The 26071-nt window shown below is 61.8% G+C and overlaps 1 protein-coding gene across 5 annotated transcripts; it reads right to left on the bottom strand.

The window, feature by feature from the left end:
- Window positions 1-195: 195 nt before the first annotated feature.
- LOC141931468 (tyrosine-protein phosphatase non-receptor type substrate 1-like) lies at window positions 196-26015 on the bottom strand. 5 transcript variants are annotated; one of them, XM_074843645.1, is made up of 9 exons: window positions 25817-26015; window positions 4996-5115; window positions 4765-4893; window positions 4192-4506; window positions 3707-4057; window positions 3343-3444; window positions 2868-2889; window positions 2410-2449; window positions 196-1750 (listed from the first exon to the last, which is right to left on the bottom strand). In XM_074843645.1, the coding sequence occupies exons 1-9, from the start codon at window positions 25992-25994 to the stop codon at window positions 1496-1498; spliced, it is 1512 nt and encodes a 503-aa protein (XP_074699746.1). In that variant the 5' UTR covers window positions 25995-26015; the 3' UTR covers window positions 196-1495. The 5 variants fall into 5 exon arrangements, with proteins under 5 accessions (XP_074699746.1, XP_074699749.1, XP_074699748.1 ...); XM_074843648.1 differs by lacking the exon at window positions 25817-26015 and adding exons at window positions 11478-11559; window positions 24070-24075 and having other exon boundaries at window positions 4765-5115; XM_074843647.1 differs by lacking the exon at window positions 25817-26015 and adding exons at window positions 11478-11559; window positions 11833-11851 and having other exon boundaries at window positions 4765-5115.
- Between the last annotated feature and the right edge of the window lie 56 nt (window positions 26016-26071).

Raw genomic sequence — 26071 nt, 5'->3', positions numbered from 1 at the left:
CAGCACCACAGCCCCCATCCCAGCCTCAACCCCCTGCTGCTGCCGTCCTCCTCCTCCTCCTCCTCTCTGTTGCACATCACAGGGCTGTGCAGGATGAGGCCCCCCCCTCCTCGCTACAGGACATACAGGACCCCCCCACCCCACCCCAGTGCAGGTGGCAAGGTGACCACCCTGAGCACGGGGACACGCTTATGTGCAGGAGCAGCACAGGACTTTTCACTTTTATTATAAAAATATCTTGCAAGCAAAAAGAAAAAAAAGAAGTCTGTACAAGCAGTCACATCGTTCTCAAAGCATCACCAGACACCCCCCCCCCGCCCCCGGCCCCCCACCAGCAGCCGTGGGGGACCTGCCCGCTGCTGCAAGGCCACCCGGGTGCTGCGGGAGCCAACGCTGGGTGCTGGCCCGGGGAGGGGGCACATGGAAGACACTTGTCCCCACGGGTGGGCTGGGGGGAGCCTGCCTGGCCCCCCAGGGCAGAGCTGGGGGGGGTGTGGGGTGGTCGTATAAGTCTCTTTTAAACTCTACGGGGTTTAAGGGTCTTTACTGAGGCCTCTTAATTTTGCACATCTTATTCTAGTGTTAAGTACACAGCAGTACACCCACGTACAACACGAAACATTGGGTTTTAGCTCTAAAAATTAACAGTTAACATGTCAAACAGTCAAAACATGTTACACGGTACCTGCGGGGAGCTCCCGGGGAGGGCCAGGCTGGCGCAGGCACCCGCAGCCCGGCCGCCGTGGAGCCGCACGCTTTGTACAAGCCTGGGGCAGCGCTGGTGGGTCCCGGTGCAGGGCAAGGCTGTGCAGAGGAAGATGAGGAGGAGGATGAAGATGCTCGGTGCCAGGGAGCCCTACCTGGAGCTCCCTGGGCAGCAGGACGGCGGGGGGAAAGCCTGCAGCAGGGGGGCTCAGCTCGCCGGCCTTGGTGCGAGAGCGGGGTCCCGCAGAAGGGACACTTGGGAAGAGAGAGGCGGACGCTCAGGTCCTTCCTTTAAAGCCAGAGTTTGTTTTCCAGGTGCTGGCAGCAGAGAGCCCCAAAAGGCAGCGTGGGGACCCCAGCCGGTCCCTGCGGGGTCAAGGGGGGGCTGCGGGAAGCCGCGCAAGCCTGGCCAGGCAGTGGCATCCCCGTGGGAGCTGGTGTGGGGGCACCGTCCTCATCCCCTCAGCCTGGCCGGAGCTTCCCGAGGAGCTGCTGCTCCGCTGGTGTCACCCGCTTGCGGCCCCCGTGGCTGCAGGGGCGGGGATCCCAAAAAGATGGAGCTGGCAGCCCCGAGACCAAGCCACCGCCCCCCACAAAAAAATCAGGTCTCTGCAGATGGGAGCTGACCCCCACAGTATCGCAGGCTCCGTTGCCATCCCAAAACGCGGGTACCGCAGCGCATCTTCACATCACGCTCTGTGCTTCCAAGAAAATCCTCCTGGGGAGGAGCAGGGTGGTTCCCCGTGACGTGGGGTGGGGGGGGGTGTCCCGGCAGCCGCTCCAGCCCTGCTCACTTCCTCGGGATCTGGACGCTGGCATACTCGGAGCCGGCCTCCTCGGGGTGCGGGGCCGGTCGCCTGGGCGCTTTGCTGAGGTGAACCATGTCCAGGTCGGCGTAGGTGAGGTTGTCGTCGCCGGTGGGTGTCTGGTTGCTCTGGATACAGGCGTACTCCGACTGTTGGCTCATCTCCACCATCCGGCGGATGGTTTTCCTCTCTCTGTCGAAGTTCAGGTCCGCGTAGGTCAGGTTGTTGGGGTCGGATTCCTGCGCGAGACACCACGAGTTCCTCCTCTGGGAGGACGAGCGAAGAGCCCCCCCCGTGCCCACCCAAAGCCCCACCGCTGAAGTCAATCCTGCTGGGACAGCTCGGTCTCTGCTTATGAGCCCACAGCGACGCTTTACCCCGTCCTACGTCTTCAAATCACCAGCCACTGCTGCAGAGCCACCACCACAATCCAAGAGCCACCACCACAGCTGCCCCGACCTCCCCCCCAAGTCCTGGTAGGGATGGGCAGGGGCCAACCCGCCCAGCGATGCCCATGGGGGAGCTGGCAGAGGCTGGGTAGGACAGACAGATTGCTGCTGATCACGACTCTGCTCGTAACTGCGTCACCAAATGCAAAATAACTCCACAAATAGCCTGGCTGGCTATCGCACAGCTGGTTCTCCAGGCAGCACAAACCCAGACTTTCCTGGGAGGAGGAGGAGGAGGAGGAGGAGGAGAGAGGGCGAAGGCAGCAAAGATGCTGGGAAGTGGTTACCCCATCCCTGGGGCAGCTTCTCTTCCCTCTCCAGCCACAGCGTGGAGACACTGAGATGTTTCACGGGGGAACCACCACCCTCCACTGGAGACATGGAGATGTTTCCTGCAGGAACCACCACCCTCCACTCCTGCCTCCCGCCAGCAGGGCTGAGTGACACACCTGGGTAGTGGCCTCGCTGCTCTTCTCCGGCTCATGTAACCTGAAAGGGGGAACAAAAGAAATCACAGAGTGCCCTGTTGCCTCTTCCCCAGCGATGGAGCAGCCGGGGGGGTTCAGATGCAACACGAGGTCCTCGCAGCAGCACCCAGCAGGATGAGTCCTCACCCGTGAGCACCTGTTCACGCACTGGTCCAGCCCCATCTCTGCAGGCTGGAGACCCGGCTCCCACCCGCTTGTTCAGCCTCACCAAAAGCCAAATATTTGGGCGTGGGATCACCATGGGGGGCAGAACCACGGATGGGGAGATGGGCAGAGCCTGCGCTCCTGCCTTCCCTTTCAGAAAAAGATTTTGGGGATCCAGGGCCATCCTGATCCCAGGGGAGCCCGTTTGCAGGCTGGAAGTGCCCAGCGCAGAGTGCCCGCGGGTGACTCGGTGTCTAGGGGAGATCCACACTTACCTGGCAGAGGGTGAGCTTTTACCTGCCGGAAGAGAAAGAGTTTAGGGAATAAATAGCTCAGGAAACAACGTAACACCCCCCCCCCACCACCGCTTCCCCGGGCACGTGAGCCCACACGCAGAGACTGCTGCAAGCGCAGATACACATCTTTTCCCAGAGGCAAGTGCCTGCAGTTTTCTGGAGTTTCACTCCATTTACTGCAGGACTGTTCCTGGGAGAGGGCAGGAGGTGCAGGGGGGTGTCAGACATTTTAGGTACAAGCAATAAGAAGCAGGTTTGACTCTGCTCCTTGGCAGGCACCAACACACAGCAGCAACCAGGCAGAGTTTTCCCTGCAGCCTGCAAACGGCCCGCTCAGCTCTGCTCCGACCTCTCCTTTGGGCAGGAGCTGCAGCAACTCAGACGTGAACCCTCAAGAGAGAGGGAAAAGGGCGTTGGGAGCAGCTGCTTCCCTGCCGGCACTTGGTTTCCTTACCCTTGCTCTGCTTTGTCCGGATGAGGTAAAGAATTGCAGCCACCAGCAGTGCCAGCACAGTGCAGACCACCCCCACCACGATGTAGATGAGGAGCAAATTGCCTGAAACGTGAATGAAAAAGGTCACCACGGGCCTAAAAACGCTGCTCCCGACCGAGTCCCCGCAGCCTTACAGCTGGGGTTGGCCTGGTGACGCACGAAGCAGCGAGGGCAGCTCGGTACCTGCCCGCATCACTCCCCCAGCCCCCCCAGCACGGAGATTTTGTGTCCTCGAACCAGATTCTGGTGGGACTTTGAGCTTTCTCAGGGGTTGACATCTTACAGCCTCCCCGGCGGGGACCGCGTCCCAGCGGCTCTCACGCACCGTTCTCCATCTGGGCCTGGTCTCTCTGTCCCTCCCTGGTCAGGGCAGCGATCCACAGGGTGACCGTCCTGTCGAGGGGCTGCTGGGCGTCGTGCACCACTCGGCAGGTGAACACGGACCCGTTCTTCTCCTCCGTCGCTTGGACCTCCACCAGGCTCCTCAGCTCAAACAAGCCCCGAGGGTTCTCCCTCAGCTGGGAGACGTTCTCCACCTTTATCTCTGTCCCGTTCTCCAGCCAGGTGACAGCCACATCTCCCGGGTAAAACCCCTCCACGTGGCAGGTGAAGTTCAAGGTCTTGTTCACCTCAACGGGGCTCGGCGGGTCACGGACCACGCGGACACGGGGGGAAACTGGGAAGAGAAGCAGCTCCTGGTGCCTGACATCCCCCAGCTCCGCCACCCGCAGGGTGCCCCGTCCCCGCCCCAGGACCCCCAGCCCCGTGGGAGCAGGACACCCCGCGCGCGGGTCCCCCCGCAGCCCTCACCTCGCAGGGTCCTGCTGAGCCGGTAGCTCCCCCTCAGCGGGGCCGGCAGCGTGGAGTGCTGCACCTCGCAAACGAGCTGCGCGCGGACGTCGTCCTCCTGCAGCGTCATCGTCACGTTGCTGGACATGTTGTAGGAGGATTTTGTCCACCCAGGGGTGATCTGGGGCTGCTGAGCCGAGATCGGGACGTCGTCCTTGAGCCATTTCACGCTGATCTCTCTGGGGAAGAACCCTCCGGCCGTGCAGGTGAAAGACACCGATTGCCCCGGCCCCGCTCTGTGGTTGGGCCCGGACACGACCGGGGGGGTGGGTAAGGCTGCGGGGAGAAGCGTGGGGCCTTAGACCGGGCTCTGCCACCCCTGCCCAGCCCCAGGGCTGCAGGGAGCGGGGTCTGCCATGGGGGCACGGATGTGCCCGGGGATGATGGCCCACAGGACCCTCTCCTGGGACTGGCCCCCGAGCCCCTTCCCCATCCCTGCTCGCCCCAAGCAGAGCCCACCGGGCTGGGCTGTGCCAGGGGCTGCACCCAGCAGGGCCGGTTCCCACCGGGAGCTGCTCAGGGAGCCCCACTCACCGTGCACAGACACCTCCGTGCCCTTTCCACGCCGAAACTCCTCCTCACCAACCACCGATTTGATGAACTTCACACAGTAATAGGTGCCGGCATCCTCGGGGCGAACATCGCTGATGCGGATGCTGAAATCTGTGTCGGACCCACTCACGACCCTTGTCACGCGGGGGAAGGAGCCCGTCTGCCCATAAACGGTCTCGTTCCTGCTGCCCCAGACCTTCAGCCACTTCATACCACCAATGAGAACATCTCCAGACGTGGTGCAGTTCAGGTTGAGTGTGTCCCCCGCTGTCACCAACAGCCTGGTCTGGGGCTGCTGCAGCTCAAAGCCCTGACCCATCTGGGCACCCACACCTGGGGGAAAAAGAAAAACCAACCCGGACTGAATCTCACGTGGCACCGCACACCCGGCCAGGTTCCCCACCTGAGCACACAGCTCTGGTCAGCAGGGACAGGGGCGATAGTGCTGTGCCAGCATCGGGGACCCTGCAGTTACAGCAGCGGGCACAGCCCTCCTCTGCTCGCAGGTCTGAGCCGCAGCTTTGCTAGAACACCCCACGTCGTGCCCCGTCCAGCCAAACCACGGAGCAAATCCCAGCTGCCCGCGCCTGCCGGCACGCTGCGCTGCCTCCTCCCGGGGCCACTTGGCTTTGCCAGGCGGGAGGAACCAAGGGCACCAAATCCAAGGCGCTCCACAAAAGCAAGCTCCCCTCGTGGATGCGATATCATGTTTTCTGTACTCGATCTGTCCCATTTCTACACCGAATCCAAGCCCTGACTCGTTCCAGCGGGGCACAGCCATTAGCCGGTGCCAGGCAGGCAGACGCCATTCCTGCTCCTCGCCGACAGAGGAGAGCCGTCCCCTTCCAAGCAGCTCAGCAGCCACACTCCGAACCCAGCCGACCGCGCAAACAGAAGAACCGCCATCCCCAGTAACCCCCCCACCCCATCTACACACCCACGGGTGCCAACGCGCCTTCCCACATCCACGGTCAGGCAGGGAGAGACTCCTGAAGTCTGCAGGAAAACCGCAGGGGCTCCGCTCTCCCTGTGGATAACAAAATCCCCAGGAGCCAGGCAGCTCAGCCCCGCGGGAATCAGCGACGCTGCTCCCCGCTCCCCAAAAACCAGCTGGCGGCGGCAGAGCGAGCCACCCCGTAGCCTCCACGGCTCCTCGAGGGGTTCATTTTGGCCCTGCTTGCCGTGCCGATATAGTTATTGCGACTGAATTGAATGAGATTTCAATACAGGTCACTGCTTAGAGGAACATTTTAAAGCAATGCAGGAGAATCACTTAAATCCGCCCGCTGATACAGGGGCCGGGCGCTGCTCACCGCGGCGGTCCCGGAGCTGGCGAGCGACACGCAGACCTGGTGTCGTGCTCACGCAGAGACTGCCGTGTTTGGGCAGGGAGCTACGGCGGCACAGCCGGCTCTTCAGCCTTGTTGGCTGGGGGGGCTGCAGCTGCACCCCACATCTCTCACGCCAGAAAAACCCAGAGCAGCGACTCCTGCCCTTGGTACCCCCGGATGGGACGAAATCCTCAGCTGGACGCTCCCAGGAGGCCCCACTGCAGGATGAGCTGCTCCAATCCCTCCCCTCGGCCACGGCCGGCTCCCACAGAGGGTTTTGGGCAACTGTTAATCCCTTCTGGCTTCCAGCGGTGTTTGATGTACTCCAGACATTCTCACTCTCTGCACAATTACTCGATCTCGATGGAGATCTCACCAGGAGCAGTTTCTCGACTCCCCAGGTTAAAGGCTTTTTGCCCAGGGCGTCACTCCGCTGCCCCCCCGGCACTGGCTGATGCTCGCAGCCAAAACCTTCAGCCCTCGGCGTTTCCCTCGGAAGCCACGCCAAGGCTAATGTGGCACCAGCATCTCACACCAAAACAAGTTTGTCCCCTAAGACAAGCACGGAAGGACAGAAACCTGGTTTGTGTCCCGTCCAAACACGTCGTTCAGGCTGAGCCTAAGTCCCGTGTCTGAGCAGCAGCGCCCTGGGCTTCTCTGAGGTGAGCCCGTGTTTCTCAGGTGACCCAAATCGGGGGGAGCAGCCCCCGCACAGAGCCCCTGCCCTCGGGGGGGGGGGGGTGCACCCCACAGGCAGCACGTGGCGCTGACACAGGGCACACACCGCCAGCTCTGCTGCCGCGGCATCTCCCGAGCTTCTCCATCGCCAGCTGCCCCCAGACCTTTCGCAAGAAGCGGTTGAGAAACGCAGAGAGGAAGTTTGAAAGCACACGAGCATCACCCACCTCTCACCATCCACCTCTCACCAAGCACCCACACAGGGACGTGACACGGGGCGGGGACACGCACCAGGCTGCTCTGGGCACAGACCCCCCCGGCCCCTTCCCATGCCCAGGGTGGCCGTGGTGCTAATTACTTGCTCCACTAAGTTGGGTAAACGAAGCCCGTGTTGCCTCACTACCCGTTAGCGGGTGGCATCGCAACGCAGCGAGGGCCATGGGGGGCCAGGAGCCAGGCCCCCTCCCTGCCACAGGGCTCTGTGCTCCGTGGTGAACCCATCACTCGCTGCTCCCCTCTGCAATCCTGTGGAAAAAAGGATTTCTGTGGCCCCTTGAGGGTCCCCTGCACTGAGGGGAGCTGCCCTGCTCGGAGGGGCCAGCACTGGCCCGCGCAGCCGAGCCCAGCCCAGCCTGCAGCGAGCCAAGTGCTTCCTCCTCATCCTCCCTCTCGCCATCTGTCCACCTCCCCACGAGGCACGCACCGTGCTGGAGGGGGGAGAGATGGGGGGAGCGGCTGCTTTGGGGTCCCGGAGCTGACCCCAACGCCAAAGCGTGGTTGGGGCAAGTGACACAGGCATTGCTCAACCCCCCAGCACGTTTCTTGGTTGCAGTGATGGGGCCTCAGAGCAACATCTGCAAAAGCACCGGGCAGTTAAACTGGGGGGTTTAACGGGGTGCAGCCATGCCTGGTGCGTGGCAGGGGCTGTAGCCCCTCGGCACAAGGCTCCTGCCTTCCTGGGGTCACAAGATTTATCTTTGCAGGCAGCGGGGCCGCCCCCGAGAGCCTGGGGTTCGCTGCCGGGCTGCATGCATCTCACACCGCCCAGCCCACATCACCTCCTCGCCGGGCAGCGGCGTGCGAGCACGCTGCCTGCTCCCTGCGCCGAGGGATTTGCAGGCAGGACACGTGCTGTTGGCCAGTGACGGGCTCCTGGAGGTGCTGCCGCAGCGGGGCCGTGGCCGTGAGGGGCTTTTCTGTGCTGCTGCTCCCCGAGAGCAGCCGGGGAACAAAGGGCTTTGCGCTGTCGCCTGCCAGGAGGTTTCACTGGCAGCTCTCAGCCTCTTGGTCACTGCAGAAAACGCTGCGTGGCTCTGGGGAGCCACTCAGATAGGACTAAAATGTGGCTTTTTGGGTATTTTTCCATGTGTTCTGCTGCGAGCCACCCCACTACTTTAAAGACTTTCACACACAGCTCTGCTCGGCCGGTGCTCCCTCAGATCACCCCGTTCAGGCTTCGCAGGAGATCCAGAACACCTGAGCCTCACCCCGATTTGCCACGCCAACACCACGCCGCCCTAACGAGACCCGCTGCCACCTCCACGTGTCCCCGTGGGGTCACCCGACGTCTCCAGCCGCCTGCCCTGCACCCAAGAGTCCCCATGCCAGTGCCAACCCCACCCACCGCGTGCTCAGAAACACCTTCAAACCCCGGCAGCAGCGTGCAGAGCCATGCCCCTGCCCCCCCCCCATGATGGGAAAACACAAAGGGGAAGTTGACAGAAAACCCCAGAATATGCAAGTTAGAAAATGCAAAGTTTCCACTGAAGCTCCTTTCCTCCCTTCCCCTTGAATGCAGCTTCTCCTTGCACCCAGCAGGAGGTTAGGGTCGTCCTTCCCCTTTCTGGGTGCTCGCCCCGAGGGGTGGTGGGGCCGGGAGGGCGGTCGAGCCCCCTCCCAGCAGGCATTCGCCAGCAGCATGTGCGAGCCCCGCACGCTCACGCCGTGCTCGTGCCCAGGCTCTGGGTGCTGCAGGCGCACGGGACACACCACAATTTCTCACCGCAAGCACCGGTTCGGTGCAAACCCGCTTCCCACCTGCACATTCACCGTGCGGCCCGATGACAAAATTCTCTTAGACTTCGATTTCAAACCACCTAGAGACGGAGCAGAATCCTTTCGCCGCCAAGATCAAGGGGAGCGCAGGTGCTCTGACCCTGTGATCTGCTCTATCCTACGCTCCAGAATTAGCACAGGGTTTTAGAGCCCTGAAAATCACCACCCGACAGTTCCCGTGAAGGTGGCAGCACCCTCGCAACGCAGCCCCAGAGCACTCCCAGCCCTGAGAAGAGGCACGAGCACAGGCGTCGTGCTGCGCCTGGTCTGGCAGAGCCTCCCTCCTGTTATTCAATTTAAATTGAGAGCAAAATAATCCCCAGATCTCCCGCTGCGGTGCAAGTTTTCCATCTCGGTGACACATTTTTTTCCCCCCTGTATTCCACCTTTTGAAGTATTTGATACCGAACAGATTGCAAGAGGCTGGGGTTTAATTCAGGAGAGGCTGCTTGGATGCTTCCTGATAAAAATAGATTTTTTTTCTTCTGAAGGAGCCGGGTAAGGAGCTCTGGGATGGCGAGGGGAGGGCTGCATGCTCCAGAAACAACGTGCAGCTGGTCACTGGCATCCGGAGCCCCCCCCGGTCACTCCTGAAGGAATGGGCCGAAGGGCAGGAGAAACCCCAAAATAATCCTGCTGGAATTTCACCTGCAGCGGGGAAACTAACAGGTGCTGCCTATAAAAAGGGCCTGGAATCTGCAGTTCAGGGGAAGAGAAGCCTCGGGGGTAGCTGCCGAGAGCCGTGCACATCCCAGAGCGGCGCGGGGAGGGTTATAGTAAAGGCTGTATTTTACATCCATGACATCAGAGGAAGCCTCGGATCACACGCAGCCACCATTTGCGAGCGTCCCTCCTACAGCATTAGCAGAAATTCAGCTCGAAAGCCCCACAACCAAACAGATTTCCTCTTTAGAGGAGGCTCTGGGAAGCGCAGCTCTGGCGAGAGGGTTCTGCATGGCACAGATTTTGCAACGGGCCTTCCCAGCACCTCGCTCCTCTTTGCCCTACAGAAGATCTCCTGCAGGAGCTTCCCTTTTCCCCTCTGCTTCGGCAGAAGCGCTGTCGGAGCAGCCGCCCACCGGCAGCCTGGGCCAGCTCTTCTAGAGTTTAGGCTTAGTTTGAGCTGTGGCCCAGGAGGATTCACCGCGTACGGGGGAAAATAAAATAAAATCTGCATGCTTGCACCTGAAATCAGGGACGCAAACCACCTCGCATCCCAGAGCGTTCTGCCCCAGGATGGACCTTTTCCTATGGCTGGCTTGGAAAAATGGGGTTCTTACTCCAAGGCCACGTTTAATTAAACTCAAGAGCTTTGCTTGAGCCATTCTTTCGGGGCAGGAAATCGCAGCGGTTCACTGAGAAGCTGCGCTTGCCGCCAAAGCCTTCTTGGCTTTCAGCAACCGGGAGTTTTCAGCTTGGGGCCAACACTTCTCAGTTGTGATGAGGCAACTGAAAGCAAGGAGCGTTGTGCTGAAAGCATTTGCTTTCTGCTCAAGTTTGAGCTCAACTCTCCGCCCAAGTAAAGCTCCGATGGCGAGTATTTCCAATGGGCCTGAAGAGCGCGGTTTCCCCCGACACGGGACGATGTTTCACCTGTGTGGGAGCCCGGGCTGGGCTATTTGGAGTAGGATCCAGCTGGAAGGTGTGAAATTTGGACAGACCAGGCAAAAAGCTCAGCAGCAAGATGCTCCTGAACATGCATCGCTGTCGCCCCAGGAGGTTTGCACAAAGAAGCCCCGTCCCTCCCCGGAGGCGCAGGCAGGAGAGCGATTCTTTAGCAATATCACCCGAGACGAACGGCACCGAAATGGAACATCCTAGAAAGGAAATATCCTTGAAAGCAGCAGCCACCACAGGGCTTCGTTCCTGGTGGGGCGAGAAACTTCCCACTGCTAGCGAGGGAAGGGAACCGGCCGGGGAGCGGCGCACGCTCTGATCGTCCCTTGTCGTGCTGCATCCCCCGGCTTTTCGAAGGGACTGGAGGAGCCACAAGCCCCGGGGAGGGCTGGGGGGGGGGGCTGGGAACAGGAGCCCGAGTGACCCAGGGCCGGGCTGGATGGTGCAAGGTGCCTGGGAGGATGGTGCAAACCCACCGCTCCGGTGCTCAACAGTTGGGTAGAGCTGGTAGAGCTGCACAGCGGCAGGGGAAGGGCAGGGGGGTAGCAAGAAAAACGAGTTCCTGGCAGAGAAGACGGGCAGAGCCCCCCCCTTGCCCGCTCTGCCATCTTTCCCATCTCCGGGCAGCCTCCGAGCGGGAATTTGGGCTGCTTGCAGAGATTTGCCTCTCACATAGCTGGCAGGGGGTGGTAGCAAATGGGTGGAAACAACATGCCTCTTCACGTCCCTGCCTGATTTCCTCGTCTTGCTGGGAAGGGGCATGTCTGCCTTGAAGTTTGCTTTCGGAGGAGCCAGGAGCCCCCCCCGCCCTGCTCGCCCCGGCCTTCGCCGCGCTCTAGGTCATCTCGCCGAAAGGTCAAAGCCAACGTGCGTGGCGAGGCGGCATCATGGCACGTACGGGGGGTGTGCGGCGGAGGGGCGGCAGGGAGGAGAGGATGGAAGGGAAAAGGGGGGGAAACAAGAAAAAAAAAAAAAAGCCAAAGCAGAAAAGAGCCGGGGGGGAGCGTGGCTTACCTGGGCAGCCGCGCAGGGAGAGCAGCACCAGGCAGGTCAGCAGCCCGGGGCCGCGGGGAAGCGGCTCCATCCTCGGTTGTTTCTGGGAAGCAGAGATTAGAGTGGCTTCAGAGCGCGGCTCCGGTTTGCGCTTTGCTGCTTTAATTAATTTTTTTTTGTTGTTGTTGTAAAAAAAAAAAAAAAAAGAAGCAGAATTGCAGCTGGAGAAGGAAATCGCTTTTCTCAGCCCCAAAATGAGGAAGGAGGGCCGGGCTCCCGCCTCCCCCGGGCTGCGGGGAGAAGGGGGGAGGACACACACGCGCACACACACACCCCTCCCAGCACACACGCGGGGCCACCCCCCGTGGGCCCTGACCCGGCCGCGCCCCGGGCTCCGCCGCCGCCACCGGGCGCTGACGGGGCCGCCGCGGCGGGGCCCCGGGCGGGCGCATGCCCCGGTGCGGAGCGGAGCGGAGCCGCGCCTGCCTCCCCGCCTCCTCCCCGCCGCCGTTGCCGTGGTACCGGGGCGGGATGGGGCCGGCCCCGGCTCGGAGACCCCCCCCACACCTCCGGTTTAAGGCCGCTTTGCTGGCGAGGGGGGGGAGGGGGGAGGGGGAAGCCAGCACCCCCCCACCCCGGTCTGGAGCAAACTTGCTTTTGTAAGGTCACCCCGGTGTCCCCCTGCTTTAAGGTGGGCTGAGGGACATCCCCCCGCGCCGGTTCTGGGGTGCCCAGGACACAGCGGAAGAAGCAGCTGGGGCAGAGGAAGGAGAAGGTTTGGTAGCCACAGTGCTTGCCCACAGCTGGGAAGAGGGTGGCTGGGGTCCATCCCCCAGCCCCCCACAGGCTAACACATAGCCCAGCACCCCTGCACTGGAACTGGGGTGCTGGGGGGGGGGGCACACAGCCTTGGGGGTCCTGAACATGCAGGGCACATTGTGCCACCCGAGGGACCCCGCGGGGCCAGCGGCACAGTAGCCACAGTGCTCGCCCAGGGCTGTGAGGAGGGTGGCTGGGGTCCCCCCATGCCCACCCCAGGGTCACAACATGCAGCCCAGCACCCCTGTGTTGGAATTGGGGTGCCAGGGGGGAGCACACAGCCTTGGGGGTCCTGAACACGCAGGGTGCATTGTGCCACCCGAGGGACCCCGCGGGGCCAGCGGCAGAGGCACGAGCAGCATTTTGGAGGTGCCATGTGGCCAGGCCAGCTCAGTCCACGAGGACCAGGGCAAGGAGGTGACCCTGGTGCAGCACAGACAGTTGGAGGGAGGGAGAGGAGATGCCTGCACCCCTCTCGACAAGGGGTGCTGGAGACACCCCCTGGGAGCATGGGGACACCCCCACGATGTCCCGTCAGCAGGATCAGCTTAGCAGGAGCCCACGGCAGGGAGAGGCGAGAGCCTGAGGATGAGGCAGCTGCGAGGGGCTGAAGGAGGGTGTGGAGGAGGAGAAGGAGGGTGCCTGGACGTGAGCACCCATGGGACACGTGTTCCTGCCCTGCCCTGCTTCCCCCGGACACAAAGTCCTTCCCAGGGGATGCACAAGGACACAGGGAGGCACAAGGACATGTCCTCCGCTGCCTGTGCCTGCTGCAGCTTCTCCCCCCACCCGTGGGCACCTCAGCAAGGCCAGGACAGGGACCGGCTTGTTCCCCCTGTGCCCGGCACAGGCACAGTCACCTGCAGCCAGGGGAGATGCCAGCAGCTCCCCAAACCACCCTGCACCCCCTCTGCCCACCCAGGGACGGGGCAGCCGCTCTGCAGACCGGGGCTCCCAGCACACCCAGCACCCACGCCACAGCATCCCCGGCAGCACGGATCCCACCCAGCCGCTCTCCCACACCGGGCCAGGCCCCAAGGCCAGTACCGGGTGCTGTGCTGTGCCGGGGGACCGGCTGCCGGCTCCCTCCTCCCTCCCCAGGCAGCCGCTGGGGCTGTCAGCTTTATTTAGAGCTTCGCACAAACAAACAGCAAAGATATCTGAAGTGATTTGGCACCATCAATCTGCGCACGGCGTCAGCCTGCGCGCGTTCCCGTCCCCGCCAGCCTCCCCCTCGGCCCCAGCTACACCCATGTGTTGCATCCAGTCTTATTTTAGCTCAATTTGCTGCTGGGAACCGGGGGGCCAACCTCCCCAGGCATCTGCACTGCACCTCCCTCCGGGAGCTCCCCCGAGGCCACTGCTGGAGCCTGCACTCAAGTTCTACTCGTACTTTAAAATAATTTGTGGCCAGCCCTGCTCCTGGGGAGCCCAGTGCAGCAGTTGTTTTTATTTCCCCTTCGCACAGCTGGCGAGGGCGAGGGCAAGCCGCAGGGACCCCAAGGAGCCATCAGGTTTGGCCTTTGGCCTTTTGCACATGCAGCGTGGCATGGAAATAAATAATCGCTCTGCACCGGGGACGGGATGTGGGATTAGGAGTGGTTTGTGCATCCCACCCAGCCCCGAGCCCGGGAGCAGGCACCCTCCGGGGCGAGCAGGTGCCCAGCGAGAGGGAAGGTTCTGGGGACACACTGCCGCCATTCACAGCCGCTTTCCTGGTTATTTTTAAATGAAAGCACAGTTCCTGGAGGCCTGGCTGACTTCAGCCTGTCTGGGCTGTTCTCCTGCTCGGCGTTGAAGGTTCAGACAACCTGTTTCAAGGCGATTACAAAGCGGAGACAGCCCGTACGCAAGCAGCCGCCGCAGAGCGCTTGGGAAGGAAAGTTAGAGCTTAAAAAAGCTCTGCAAGAGAAGGTACCACGGCAGAGCAGATGGTGCAGCGTGAGCTTCCCGGGAAGAGCTGCTATTGCTCCCCATTAAGAAGCATATGGGCAGGCTCAGCTGCCTCCCCCCTGCCCACAGCCCTTCTCCTCAGCATCGCAGGGCCCCGCGCAAACGCGGCGGGTTTGGAGGATCCGCCCCAGGAGAGCAGCCCCTGCCCCATGGGCTGGCAACGACCCTGGGGAGAGGAGCACCCCGCTCCTTCTCATGCCCAAGACCGAGCGAGAGCGAGAGCACAGCATTTCGGGAGGCTCAACACCGTCATTAGTAGCTTCTTTCTGCACCAAACACCCACGGCGAGCAGGAGGCTGCTGCGCCGCTTGGCAGGGCGGGCAGCGCTGCCAGACTCCCTGTGCTGCCGGCGGGCAGCGCCTGCTCTCGCAGCATCCTCGTGCTTCAGCTCAAAACCACGGCTCCCGCAGGGATGACTGGGGAGCCTGGGGCTCCCCGGCTCTGGGAGCCGTTCGGTAGCCAACACAGGGGGCCAGAGCAGCATTTAGGGAGAGCTTTTCAAGAATAAGTTGTTTTTCACAGCTTTGAGGCTCAGCGAGGAACTTGCTTCACGCTGCCAGCACCCTTTTGGGGAAGGCACGTGCTCCAGCTGCTCTGGGCCAGGCTCAGCCACCCCAGCAGGTTTGGGTACTGGAGGGAGGCCAGGCCAGGGCTCTGGTCCCCTTCCCAGGGGCAAAGGCTCCAGCTGGAGCTGCCCCTGCTCCCAGCAGGATGCAGTAGCCCAACGTGCTTTTACACTTCCCCATTTTCAGCTGGGCAGCTCTACATGGGCAGCAGGACCAGCTGCACAAGTGGCTTCTTCCCCGGGCAGAGGTGGGGAGCCTTCCCCAGGCAGGGACCCCCGTTCAGGGCAGCAGCACCCCATCTCCAGGTGACCCTCTTGTCTGAGCCCAGCAGCATCCAACAAGGGCAATTACAGCCTCACCAGAGCGATCCCAGCTGAAAGTCTTGCAGCACTGGTTTTGCCCAGACTGCTCTTTCATCCCAGAATTAGCAGCCTGTCTGATCCCCTCCCAGCACCCATTGCCCACGGGGATGGCAGCAGCTTGCTCTGCTGAAGGGGGTTCACAGGTGATGGAGATGGGAGAGGTTTCACTTCCAGCACCAAACCTGGGCCTATTCATGAGCCACATTTCACTAACGATGAAGGTGACAGCGGTTCTTTCCCTGCCCAGCACCTTCCCCCTCGGGGTCCCCAGCCCAGCATGCCACAGCACAGTGAGGAGGCTCCCTCGGGCCTGATGGACCGGTCACATCACACACAGCAGCTGTCCCAGAGGGCTTGTGGGCTCAGTTCAGCCTCAAAACCCAAACCAGCAAGGAAAGCATAGGGATAAACATAAGATAAACATCAATACTTTGGACATCAGCCTGAAAAACACCCTAAAACCAGCACCCAGCAGTGCTTGGGCATGGTTCTGCACCCACGAGCCACCAGCACCCGTGGGAGCCCTCCACGATAAACCCAAACAACACATCACGTGGCCCTGTCCTGGGGAAGCTCAGAGCCAGCTGGTTGTATCCTAGCCCAGCCCCAAACACAACCCAGCCCCCAAGAGGTGCCGCTTTCATAGCTCACCACCACAAAACGAGGTGTGTGACCACATCAGAGCCGCGCCTGGCCCCAGCACCCACTCCAGGTCTGCTCTGGTGCACGCGAGCCCACATAGCCTCAAAGCACCACGTGCACAGGGCTGGGCATGCTCACCCCATCTGTCCTCCAGCTCCAAAGCCAAATTTTGAGACCCCCTCCAGCCTACGAGGCAGGTGGATGCATCCTACAGCCCTCACACCTCTCCCCACCACCCCTCCAGGTTCAGAGTCAGCGCCCTCACAGGGCTTCAGCTGGGAGAAAAACACACAAATGCCTTCTAAAGTAGGTAGCACCAATTACACTGCTGATATTTAGGGCTTCTAGCACAACAAATGGAGCTTCAGCTTCATTAGGTACCATGCCAATTTAATCCAAGACATCCAGTACAGAAGGAGCTTAAATTAATTTATCTGATGTTAACTTACACCAAGCAATATGTTAACAGGAGGATGGAGAGAAGTGACCAGCAGCCTGTTCACAAGGAGCAGCACACGGGGGTGGCCGAGCCAGACCACGAGCTGGGGAAGGGACAAAGGCAGCAGGAGCACCCCAGCCCTGTGAACACCCATTTAAGACCCCAGGATGTATCATACCTGTCTGCTCATCACACACTTCCACTGCAGCACCCACCTCCAGTAACACCTTGCAGCTGGAAAGGGGGATACCCAGCCACCCCCTTATGTGGGAGAGGCCCTGGGGGTGGGTAATGAGCTGCAGATGCTTCGTTAAGGCCGTAATTGCCGGACGAAAGGCAGAGCTGGGCTGTGGGGGCTGCTGTGTGAGCAGCCTGTGCACTGGCTTTGCCCCTGACATTTTAGGGGGGCTCATGGGAACTGCCTGTAATTGCTTGGGTCAAGCTTTTATTTAGGGCTGAGCTGAGCCATCTCAGAAATCTCAGGTCCTCGGCTGAGCTCTCGGGCCGTGGAGGTGCAGATGGTGCTGGGGGAGAGCGGGGAGGCAGCGCTCCCCCGGCGCGGGGGCTTTACCGAGGAGGCCACCCCCACGCACGCCGCAGCCTCCTTGGGGAGCCGGGCTCCTAATTGCAGCCCGCTGAATTTTAGTGGCACTCAAGAGCTCTGCCAGCATCAGCTGGTCCCCTCCAGTCCATAAAATCACTTTCAGGGAGGACGAGGAAGGGATGCTGGTGCTGCCTGCCCCACGCTGGCCTTCACCAGGAGGGGGGGAGCGATGCTCCAAGTGCCCCCACGGCATTTATGGGTTTTGGCGGAGCCTGGCCGGTGTCAGATCATCCACCACGGCCCGCCGAGCAAGAAGAGAAGCGTGCGGCCTTCGCAGAGACCGTATTTGCACCGTGGCTCACCCATCCCAGGGCTGTGCAACGCTCCCGGGCTGCTCCCGCTCGGCAGCGGCACCCCACGGGGTGCTGCCAACCGGGCAACTCGCCCGGGCGTCCTTAACGCAGCCCTGCACGCTCCAACTGGGGGAATTCCTCCTGGCTGTGTCAAAGCAGGAAAGGTGGTTTATATCCTGTGCCTGGCCTGGAAGCGGCCCTGGCTGACCTGGAGGCGATGGGCAGAGGCATGGGGGGAGGTTTGGGGTGAAAATGCTGACAGGCTGGGAAAAGCCGGTGGCGGGGGGGCGCAGAAGGACGGACCTGCCCGGTTGGCTGCTGGAAGCCTTCCGAGAGCTGCGGTGACCTTTGTTCGCGGGCAGGATCCTGCCCTTTGCTCTGGAGGAGGATTTGCTGTGGGTGCAGCGGGTGAGCAAAGCCCGAGCAGTCCCACGCTGCAGCCCCCCGGGGTCCACAGCACAGGGACGGGGACAGGGGCACGAGGCAGCTCCCACCCAGGGCAGCTCACTGGGGGGCACAGGGTGCCCCCAGTCCTGCACCCCTCACGCCAGCCATTGCAAAGTTTGGGGGCTGTGGGGGGTATCGGCGCTGGCTGGGGGCATGGTTGGGGCTCACCCCCCCTCTCGTGGGCTCCAGCCCTGGTGCCGTGGTGGCAACCAAGCAGTGCCTGCCCTGGGACCCTTCCCACCCCGGGGTGGGCATGGAGGGGATGCTCAGCCCTGGGAGCAGCGGTGCTGCGGAGGAGAGAGCAGCAGGGAGGGCAGGCAGGGGCAGGCAGGGGCAGGCAGGGAGCTCCAGCCGTGCAGGGGCTGTTTCAGGGCTGGGTGTTAATCAGTGACGGGCTCCTGGGAGTTGTTTGAGCCGAAGTCTCCATCCCCACGCTGGAGGGGGATGCTCCGCGCTGGCCCACGGGGACGTGGTGCCGGTGCCGGTACCCCCATCCCCACGATGCACAGGCAGCTCCCCCCAGCCCAGGGCCAAATCTATGTACGGGGGCTAACGGGAGGCCTTGTCACGCTGACACCAGACAAATTCACTTCACCCTCTCAAGCCCCTGCAGCCGTGGATCTCCCCAACGGGCCAAGTCCCTGCCAGAGCTACTGGTGGTTCCCCACATGGGATGCAGCCCATCCTCCTCTGGCTGCTCCCCACTCTTAACTCAGGAGCTGGCAGTGCCATGCCCATCCTGGGGACTGTGCGGGACAGCCGGGAGGCTGAGGGCTCCTGGGGTGCTGCGGGTGGGTGGATGGGGTGCAGGCTGTGGGGACTGCAGGTGCCTTTGAGCCTACAGCCCCCTGGAGCGATGCTAGAGAAGACCTTGGTCTCCCCTTGGCGGTACCACTTAGGACCGTGGTGGGGTGAGGAGCCTGGCCGAGGGAGGAGCGATATCATCTCAGTTTTCTTCTGCCTTTTTTTTTTTTCTGCATCCTCTCAAAGTTCTTTGTTGATTGCAAATTGTTATCATGAAAGCGCATCCAACGCTGCAATAGCAGATAATGCTCCGCGCGCTCCCAGGCACGGCTGCTGTAACTCGTTGCAGCCTGGGCTGCCTGATAAAGTCCTGCGGCAGCTGCAGATGAAAATAAAAATGCTAACGTGGGGGGATTGATCATCTTAAGCTATCTCAGCCCATCGCTTCCTGCTCGTCAGAGCTCTCGCTGGAGGCAGCGGGATGGTTGCGGGACTCTAAACCCAGGCTTGGGCGGGGGATTTGTGCTGTTGGACCTTGGGCCAGGCACTCGCAGCTCTGGAGCCGGGGAGATGCCCCAGCGGAGGGCTGGGGGGGCACATGGGGTGCGGTGGAGCTGGTACAACCCCACGTCACCCTGTACCGAGTGTTAGTAACGAGGGTGCTGAGATAACGGCGTGGCTGGCAGCGAGGGCTGTTCCTGAGGTTATCTGCAAAAGTGCCGTATCTGATGGATCGCGGCGGAAAGAGCAATTGCACGGCGGTTGGGATGCAGGGGGGATGCACCCCCCTGAAACGGCCTGACCCAGCCCTGGAGGGGGGATGCTGCTGCCTCAGCCAGTCCCCAGCACCACCAGCACCATCCCCAGCCCTGACACCGGGCTGTCCCGGTGGTGGCTGTCCCCACACTGTCCCCGCAGCAGCCTCGCAGTTCGGGGACCGTGTGCCGGAGCTTGGGGCTGTTGCTTTCACCCCATTGAGACCAGGGACATCCACAGTGGGACCCAGCACTCCCAGTGCCGCGGGGCTGGGGCCATGCTGGTCCTGCTGCTGAGAGCTCCAGGAGAATGCTTCTGCAAGGGGTTTGTGTTGTTTTGTCGGTTGGTTTTTTGGTTTTGGTTTTTTTTGAAGCTGAAGGTCAACAAAAAGCAGGAGGATTAATTCCAGCTCTGCAAGATCCACCTCGCTCCTGGTGACTGCGTCGGTCCCAAGGGTCTGGCCTGACTCTGATCAGGAGCTGCAAATCAGAGCTGCAAACTGCTGCTGTCCTGCCCCGGAGCTCGACCTGCGGGAGCTGTGGAGGGGGATCAGGGATTTAGAGGGTCTGTGCGATGTCTAACAGCTTTAGAAAATATTGCCTGGGATTCTCTACCAGCAGCGGTGGCCAGAGACATCTGAGCCGAGCCGCACATCAGCACCAGCTGATATCTGCTGCGGGAGGGGGGTGCACGCACAGGGGAAGCCCGTTCTGCATGTGAGTGTGTGTGTTTGTGTGCGCACATGCCTGTGCACACGTGTGTTTGCGTGTGTGTGCACACATGTGCAGTAATGACAGCCCTGGGATGGGGCTGTGGGTGCGAAGGGGGCTGCTGGCCCGGTGGTGCTGCCAGTCTCGGGTGCCAGGAGGGAACCCGGAGAGCCGACAGCAAAGCATCTGCCCCGCGCCATGCACGAGGGATGCTGCAGCCCTTTGACAGCAGCTCCTGACCGCCAGCATTAATGATATCCACCCAATTAGCCACCGCCAGCTCTGCCAGGCCCCGAGGATTAGCAAACGAAATCATCATCCCACGGCATAAGCGGTTAACACTGCTAATTAGTCGTGGCGTGAAGCCTAACCCAAACGCTAACCCGGGCGCAGGCAGCGCTGCAGGCAGGGGGCTGCTGCTGCCCACCCGGCCGTGGCCTCCCTCGGCTCCTGGAGACGGGAGCTGGTTACAGAGAATTTGCCAGGCTCAAGGATACATTATTTTTACATGTTGCCATAGTTACCGATACCATTATAAAATTAAGCCCGAACCTCACGGAAGAAATGGATCTATCAGAAGTGATTATTTTAGCGAGTGCGCTGTTGATCCCACCACGGTTCTCACCCCCCGGCTGGCAGCGTGAGGGGAGCCCAGCCGGGGCGACGGAGCTCCCAGCCCAAGGCTCTGCAGGGGCCGCATCCTGCTGATGGGCGCGTCGCTGGGCCGAGGCACCGGGCAAGCTGCCGGAGCACCGGGCTCGCCACCGGCGCCGGCACAGCCCCTCCGTGCTGGCAGCACCGTTGGGCACGTCCGGGGTGAACAAAAGCCCGCTGAGAGCGCGCTTTCAGCCCGCTCCATGGCTCCCTCCCGCAGCGCCTGCTTTCCCCCTTCTCCTGCCTCTCTAAATATTTTTTCCTTTCCCTGCACTTCTCCTCAGAGGGGCACTTGTGCCGGGCTCGGGGCGCTGCCAGTGCCGGGGCCGCTGCCAAGCGCTGTCGGGCTTTAAGGTCACTCCGTGCCGGGAGGAGCGGGGAGGCCTGGGGACCCCACAGTGTCCTGGCTGATGGGGACACCTCGTGCTCCCCTCAGCAAGGGGAGCACCGCAAAGGGTTTCCCCATCCCGAGCAGCAGCCCCCGGCTCTTTTCCCTGGATAAAACCCACCAGAGCATCCCCATGCGTCGGTGTGGGCACGATGCATGTGTGGATGTCGGGGGAACCAGGACCACTCCGATATGCCACCACCAGCGGATCCAACATGAGGAGCCCTGAGCACCCCCAGGGCAGGCAGGACACCCCCCTGCCCCCCCCCGGGACCCTCTCTTGGATTCTGGCAGGACCAAGCACTGCAGCTGGATCCGCCCTCCCCGTGCTGGCGCTGGAGGGTGATTGTCCGTGAGCAAACACCGAAAGCACAAAGTGAGTCTTTCTTAAGCACTGGATGTTCCCGTTCATCCCACGGTCCTGGAAATCCCTCTTTAATCATTGCCAGAGTCTTGGCCTCCACGATACCCTGTGGTGAAGGAATGCACAGGCCAAAGGAGTGTTGGGCGCAAAGGATTTCCTTTGAAACATGTTTGACACTTTAATCGCCTGCCCCCTCTGCCTGCAATAGAAGAGATGGGGAACGGGCAGAGGGCACCCCCCCATCTGCCCAACACCCCCTCAGCTCCAGGGATTTAATGAAAATGATTCCAGGCCAGGCAGAAAGGTTTCCAGTAGCAATAGCTGCAATGGCACAACCTCCTATTAGACACCAGAGAATCCACACAGACGAGCAACATCTTCCAAGCACCTCCACCTCTCCTCAGCTTAAAGCCCTGGATCGCAGCTTGGGGGGGGTCCCAATTCACTTCCCCGTGGCTGCAGGGCCAGGCTGCAGCATGGGCACGGCCAGGCAGTGCCTGGTAGCCCACCTCCTCCCCGAACACCCTGGGGGGGCCCGGTGGGGTCCCCCGGTGCCGTGGGGCGACTGTCACTGGGGCTGTGCCTGAGGGGGGCTGCGAAATCTCTGCTGTGCTGGCGAGAGCCCTCCCTACACCAGAAACCTGGAGGGGAGGGGGGGGGGGAATGAGGCTGGCAGCGAGGCTGCGGCACCGAAACAGTTCCTATGACAACCCCAAATCCCAGACCTGTTTATCCCCTTTAATAAAAATCCACAATAACCGTGAAACCGGGGAATAAGATTCAATAAGTAAGACGCAAAATAAATCAGGAACAGCGTAAAGCGTGTCACCGTTTTACTTCTGCTTCATTCTCTGCTTTCCGAGGAAAAACCTGACATGAGCTGCGAAGGGGCGAGCTGGCGGGTTTGGGATTGGTGGGAGCAGGGTCCGGCCGTGCGGCTTCCCAGGGGTTCTCCCTCCAGTCCCCTCTCCTGGCAGGAGCGTGGCCCCGGGCGGTCAGTGGGCGCAGGTGAGACCCGCGTGGCATTTCTTGGGGACAATCAAAGTGTCTCTGAGACCCTCTCGCCCTTCCCAGCCCCTTCAAAGCACCCCAGATGTTCCTCCAACTCCTCATGCTGCTCCCTGTCAGGTGTCCTGGCACAGTGTCCCCGCAGCATCGCCTGGTCCCCATGGCAGCACAGGGTCCCCATTGGAATCGTGGGGTTCCCATGGAATTGTGCGGTCCCCATGGCATCGTGGGGTCCCCATTGGAATCGTGGGGTCCCCATGAAATTGTGCGGTCCCCATGGAACTGTGGGGTCACCATGGCATCACAGGGTCCCCACCGGAATCATGGGGTCCCCATTGGAATCGTGGGGTCCCCATGGCATCGTGGGGTGCCCATGGCATCGTGGGGGCTCTGTGGGGTCCCTGTGGCATTGGATGCTCTCGGACCCGTGACTGTTTGGCTAATGCTGATGTGCAAAGGGACCAGCCTGGGGATGGGCTTGTGGCCACCACAGTCCCACAGTGGCGAGGACAGGGATGGGGACAGGGATGGGGACAGAGCAGGAGCACAGGGGCGTTTTGGGCAGAGACAGCCACAAACCAGGGCCTTGGCTGAAGCCGCTGCCCCGTCGGCTGCTGGAAGGGACGAGCTGGAGCAACACCAGCTCCCGGGAGACGCGCTGGCCCCTGGGCACCCGTCCCTGTGAGAGGCACTGCCAGGGCAGGGGGGGGCACTGCCAGCGGGGGGTTGTCTCTGCTTCTCACCATGGAGCTGGAGCATCCCGGAGCAGGGCAATGGGCGTTTATCCCCATCTCTCCCCTTTTCCCCTTGCTCAGCCCTGGTTCCAGCACAAGCTGCCGCTCCCCTGCCAGCGCTGCCAGCCCTCTCCTGTCCCCCAGGACACCAGGGAGACACCCAAATCCCCCCACTTCAGCCAGCCCCACGCGCCAGCTCAGACCATGGCGTTAATTAAATCACCGCTCCCCCTCCCCTTGCTGCTGGGGCTGGCCTCCTCCATCAGTCACGCTCTCCGGACTAATTGCTTTCTGTTATTTCATGTTTTCCACCGGAGGCTCGTGCTCCCTGTTGGCTCCTGGCACAGCCCACGCCTCCCACGCTGGCTCCCCGGCACGGCACGGCACAGCATGGCACGGCACGGCTCACATTGCCACCCCAGCAGCCCCTGCCAGCCCCCAGCACCTCCAGGAGCCATTTCCCACTTCCCAGGGCCGGGAGCAGAGCAGATGCTGGAGCAGCCCCCGAGCATCCCCCGGCCTTTCCCCAGCTCTCTGCCTCTCCCAGGGCAGGGGGGGTCCCCGCAGACTTCCCCCACGGCACAGCCCAGCTCAGCCTCTCCCCAGCCCTTTTGCCTGGCTTTGCCATCCCACAAGGTCCCAGCACTGAGCTCACACGGAGAAAAACCCCAGATAAACCCCCACAACACCCACACACCAGGAGCTTCTCGCCGTGGCCAGCACCCACTGCAGCGGCCTCATCCATCCCACTGCACCCCTGCCCCGGCACGGCACCACCCCGGTGTGTCCAAGCACGGGGTCCAGCACCAGGACACAGCCCAAACCCCAGCGGGGACACCGACCCCCTCCCCACCACCTCTGCTCCGCGCCGTGATGAAGTTGCCTGCGGTTGGGAGAAGCCCGGCAGGCACCGGCATCACCCTGCGCCCGCCATTGCAGCTCTCACCAGCACCCATCTTTCTCGCTCGAGCTCCCAGCAGGACGTGACGCCCAGCAGCACCAGGAAACCACCACGGATGAGCAATAAATCCCTGAGCCCAGTGTCACCTGGTGCTGCCCCCCAAGTGAAGCTTTGTCCCCCAAGCCAGGCGCTGCCCCCCCAAGCAAGGTGCTCCCCAGAACACTCCTACCTTGAGTCTGCGCTTGGGCCCTCGTTTGTGTTTTCACTGCCAGCACCCCGCGGGCTGGTGGCTTAAAGGATTTTCCTATAATAACAACCAAATCCCTCCCCTGGGCCCTAAGCCGCAGTTCTGGGCCCTTTCCGAGGTCCAGAGTGCTCCGCGGTGCTCACTCTGCTTTGCATGTGCTTGTATCAGACTGGATTTCCCCCCTCCTGACCCAGCCCAGTGCTTAAAAAGCCCTAAATCCCCTTGAATTTCATTTCCCCTTATCTGCGAGGTCTATCCCCAGTTTCGGTCTCACCCACACATTTTACATACTCCTGCTGTCGATCCTGACATGAGCTTTCCGCGAGCTTCGGCCTCGTCCCTGTGCAGAGCCTGGGCAACCCCCGTGTCCTGCTCAGAGCAGCCCCCCCCCGCCCTCAGCCGGGCAATGAGCCGCTGCCCGGGGCGGCCGTGGCCCCGCTCGGGACCCGGCGCTGCCGGTGGCTTCACCCCGGCACCCCCATGGCACAGCCCCTCGCTGCTGCTGGGGCTGGTGAGGTGCCCCCCAAGAAAGAAATAACCCCAAAGTGTCCCCGGGGCACGTCCCTCAGAGCAGGGGATGCTTATTCAGAGTCATGCAAATGAATTTTAGCAGCGGTTCCTCTTCCCCCATAACAATTCACTCCCCAAGAGGATCTCTGCTGGCAGACAAGGCTCCGCTGGGTACACGCACGCTGCTATTTCACGCTGTCTTGTTTCACTTCTCTTTTTTGATTCCACAGTAAAAAGTAGATAAAGTTGGAAACCGACAACTGCAGCAGCTTTCAAGGTTACGGGCAGCAGCAGCGGCAGAAGCAGCAGGTTCCTCTGCCTGAAAAGCGTGTTTCACCCTCAGCCCGTGCCCGCGGCGGGGGGGGGGGCTGTTTGCTGGTGGCGGCGCATGGTGCAGTGCCACAGGTGGGTCACACCAGGGTGCACCCAGGGGCTGCAGCGGTGGCTGGCGTGGAGCGTGAACTCCACAGCTTCCTGCTCCCCTCCGAGGTGGGCACTGCACGCCTGCACGGAGCAGATGTGCACGGAGTAGGGGATGTGCATGGAGCAGATGTGCATGGAGCAAGAGATGTGGCTGAAGCAGATGTGCACGGAGCAGGGGATGAGCACGAAGCACAGATGGGCACAAAGCAGATGTGCACGGAGCAGGGGGGACGCCTGGAACAGATACACGGAGTAGGGGATGTGCATGGAATGGATGTGCATGAGCAGATGTGCATGGAGCAGATGTGCATGGAGTAGGGGATGTGCACAGAACAGATGTGCATGGAGTAGGGGATGTGCATGAGGCAGATGTGCATGAGGCAGATGTGCATGGGCTGGCTGGGGCTGGAGCAGAAGATGTGCACGGATCGGGGAGAAGGGGGCCAAGGGCCGGTGGCTGCCCTGGGTTTAACAGAGCATCAGGAGCCCCATTCCCAAACACCAGCCCCTTGGGGAGGGCAGGGACAGGCTGGGCCTCAGCCCACAAAGTGGCACCGAGGGCCGTTCCCGAGAGCTGCCCCATGCGCGGGGGGAAGATGCAGGTTTTGGGGGGGCTGCCCAGGGGCAGGGTGGGGGGTGGGAGCTGCCGGGGGGGCTCAGCACAAGCCTGGCAGCAGCACCGGGTGAGCTGGCATGGGGCTGCGGAGGGCACAAGTCTCCCAGGTTGTTTGCTGGTGTTAATTAGGACGGACTCGGTGCGGTGACGAGGTAACACAAATCAACACAAATTACGGACCTGCCGAGCCAGGAAAGTGCCGGTGGTGGCCCGTGCTGGCAGAGACAGGCACACGTGAAGTCCTCCCGGTGTAATCGGCACCAACAGCTTGCCCAAGGCCTCGCGGCCTGATCCTGTGCTCGAGATGGCTGCTGGGTGCTGGGGGAGCTGCTGCCCAGGCCCGGCACGGCAGGTCCATCCCCGAGCCTCACCCGGCGCCGCTGCTGCGACAGGAATGAATTTGAGGAGCTTTGCCAGCTCCGAGCGCGGCGCGCC

This window comes from Strix aluco, chromosome 17 (assembly GCF_031877795.1).
Source record: "Strix aluco isolate bStrAlu1 chromosome 17, bStrAlu1.hap1, whole genome shotgun sequence".
In the NCBI taxonomy this organism is placed as follows: domain Eukaryota; kingdom Metazoa; phylum Chordata; class Aves; order Strigiformes; family Strigidae; genus Strix; species Strix aluco.
Note: the sequence above shows the minus strand (reverse complement) of the source record. Positions and strands in the feature narration are given on the sequence as shown.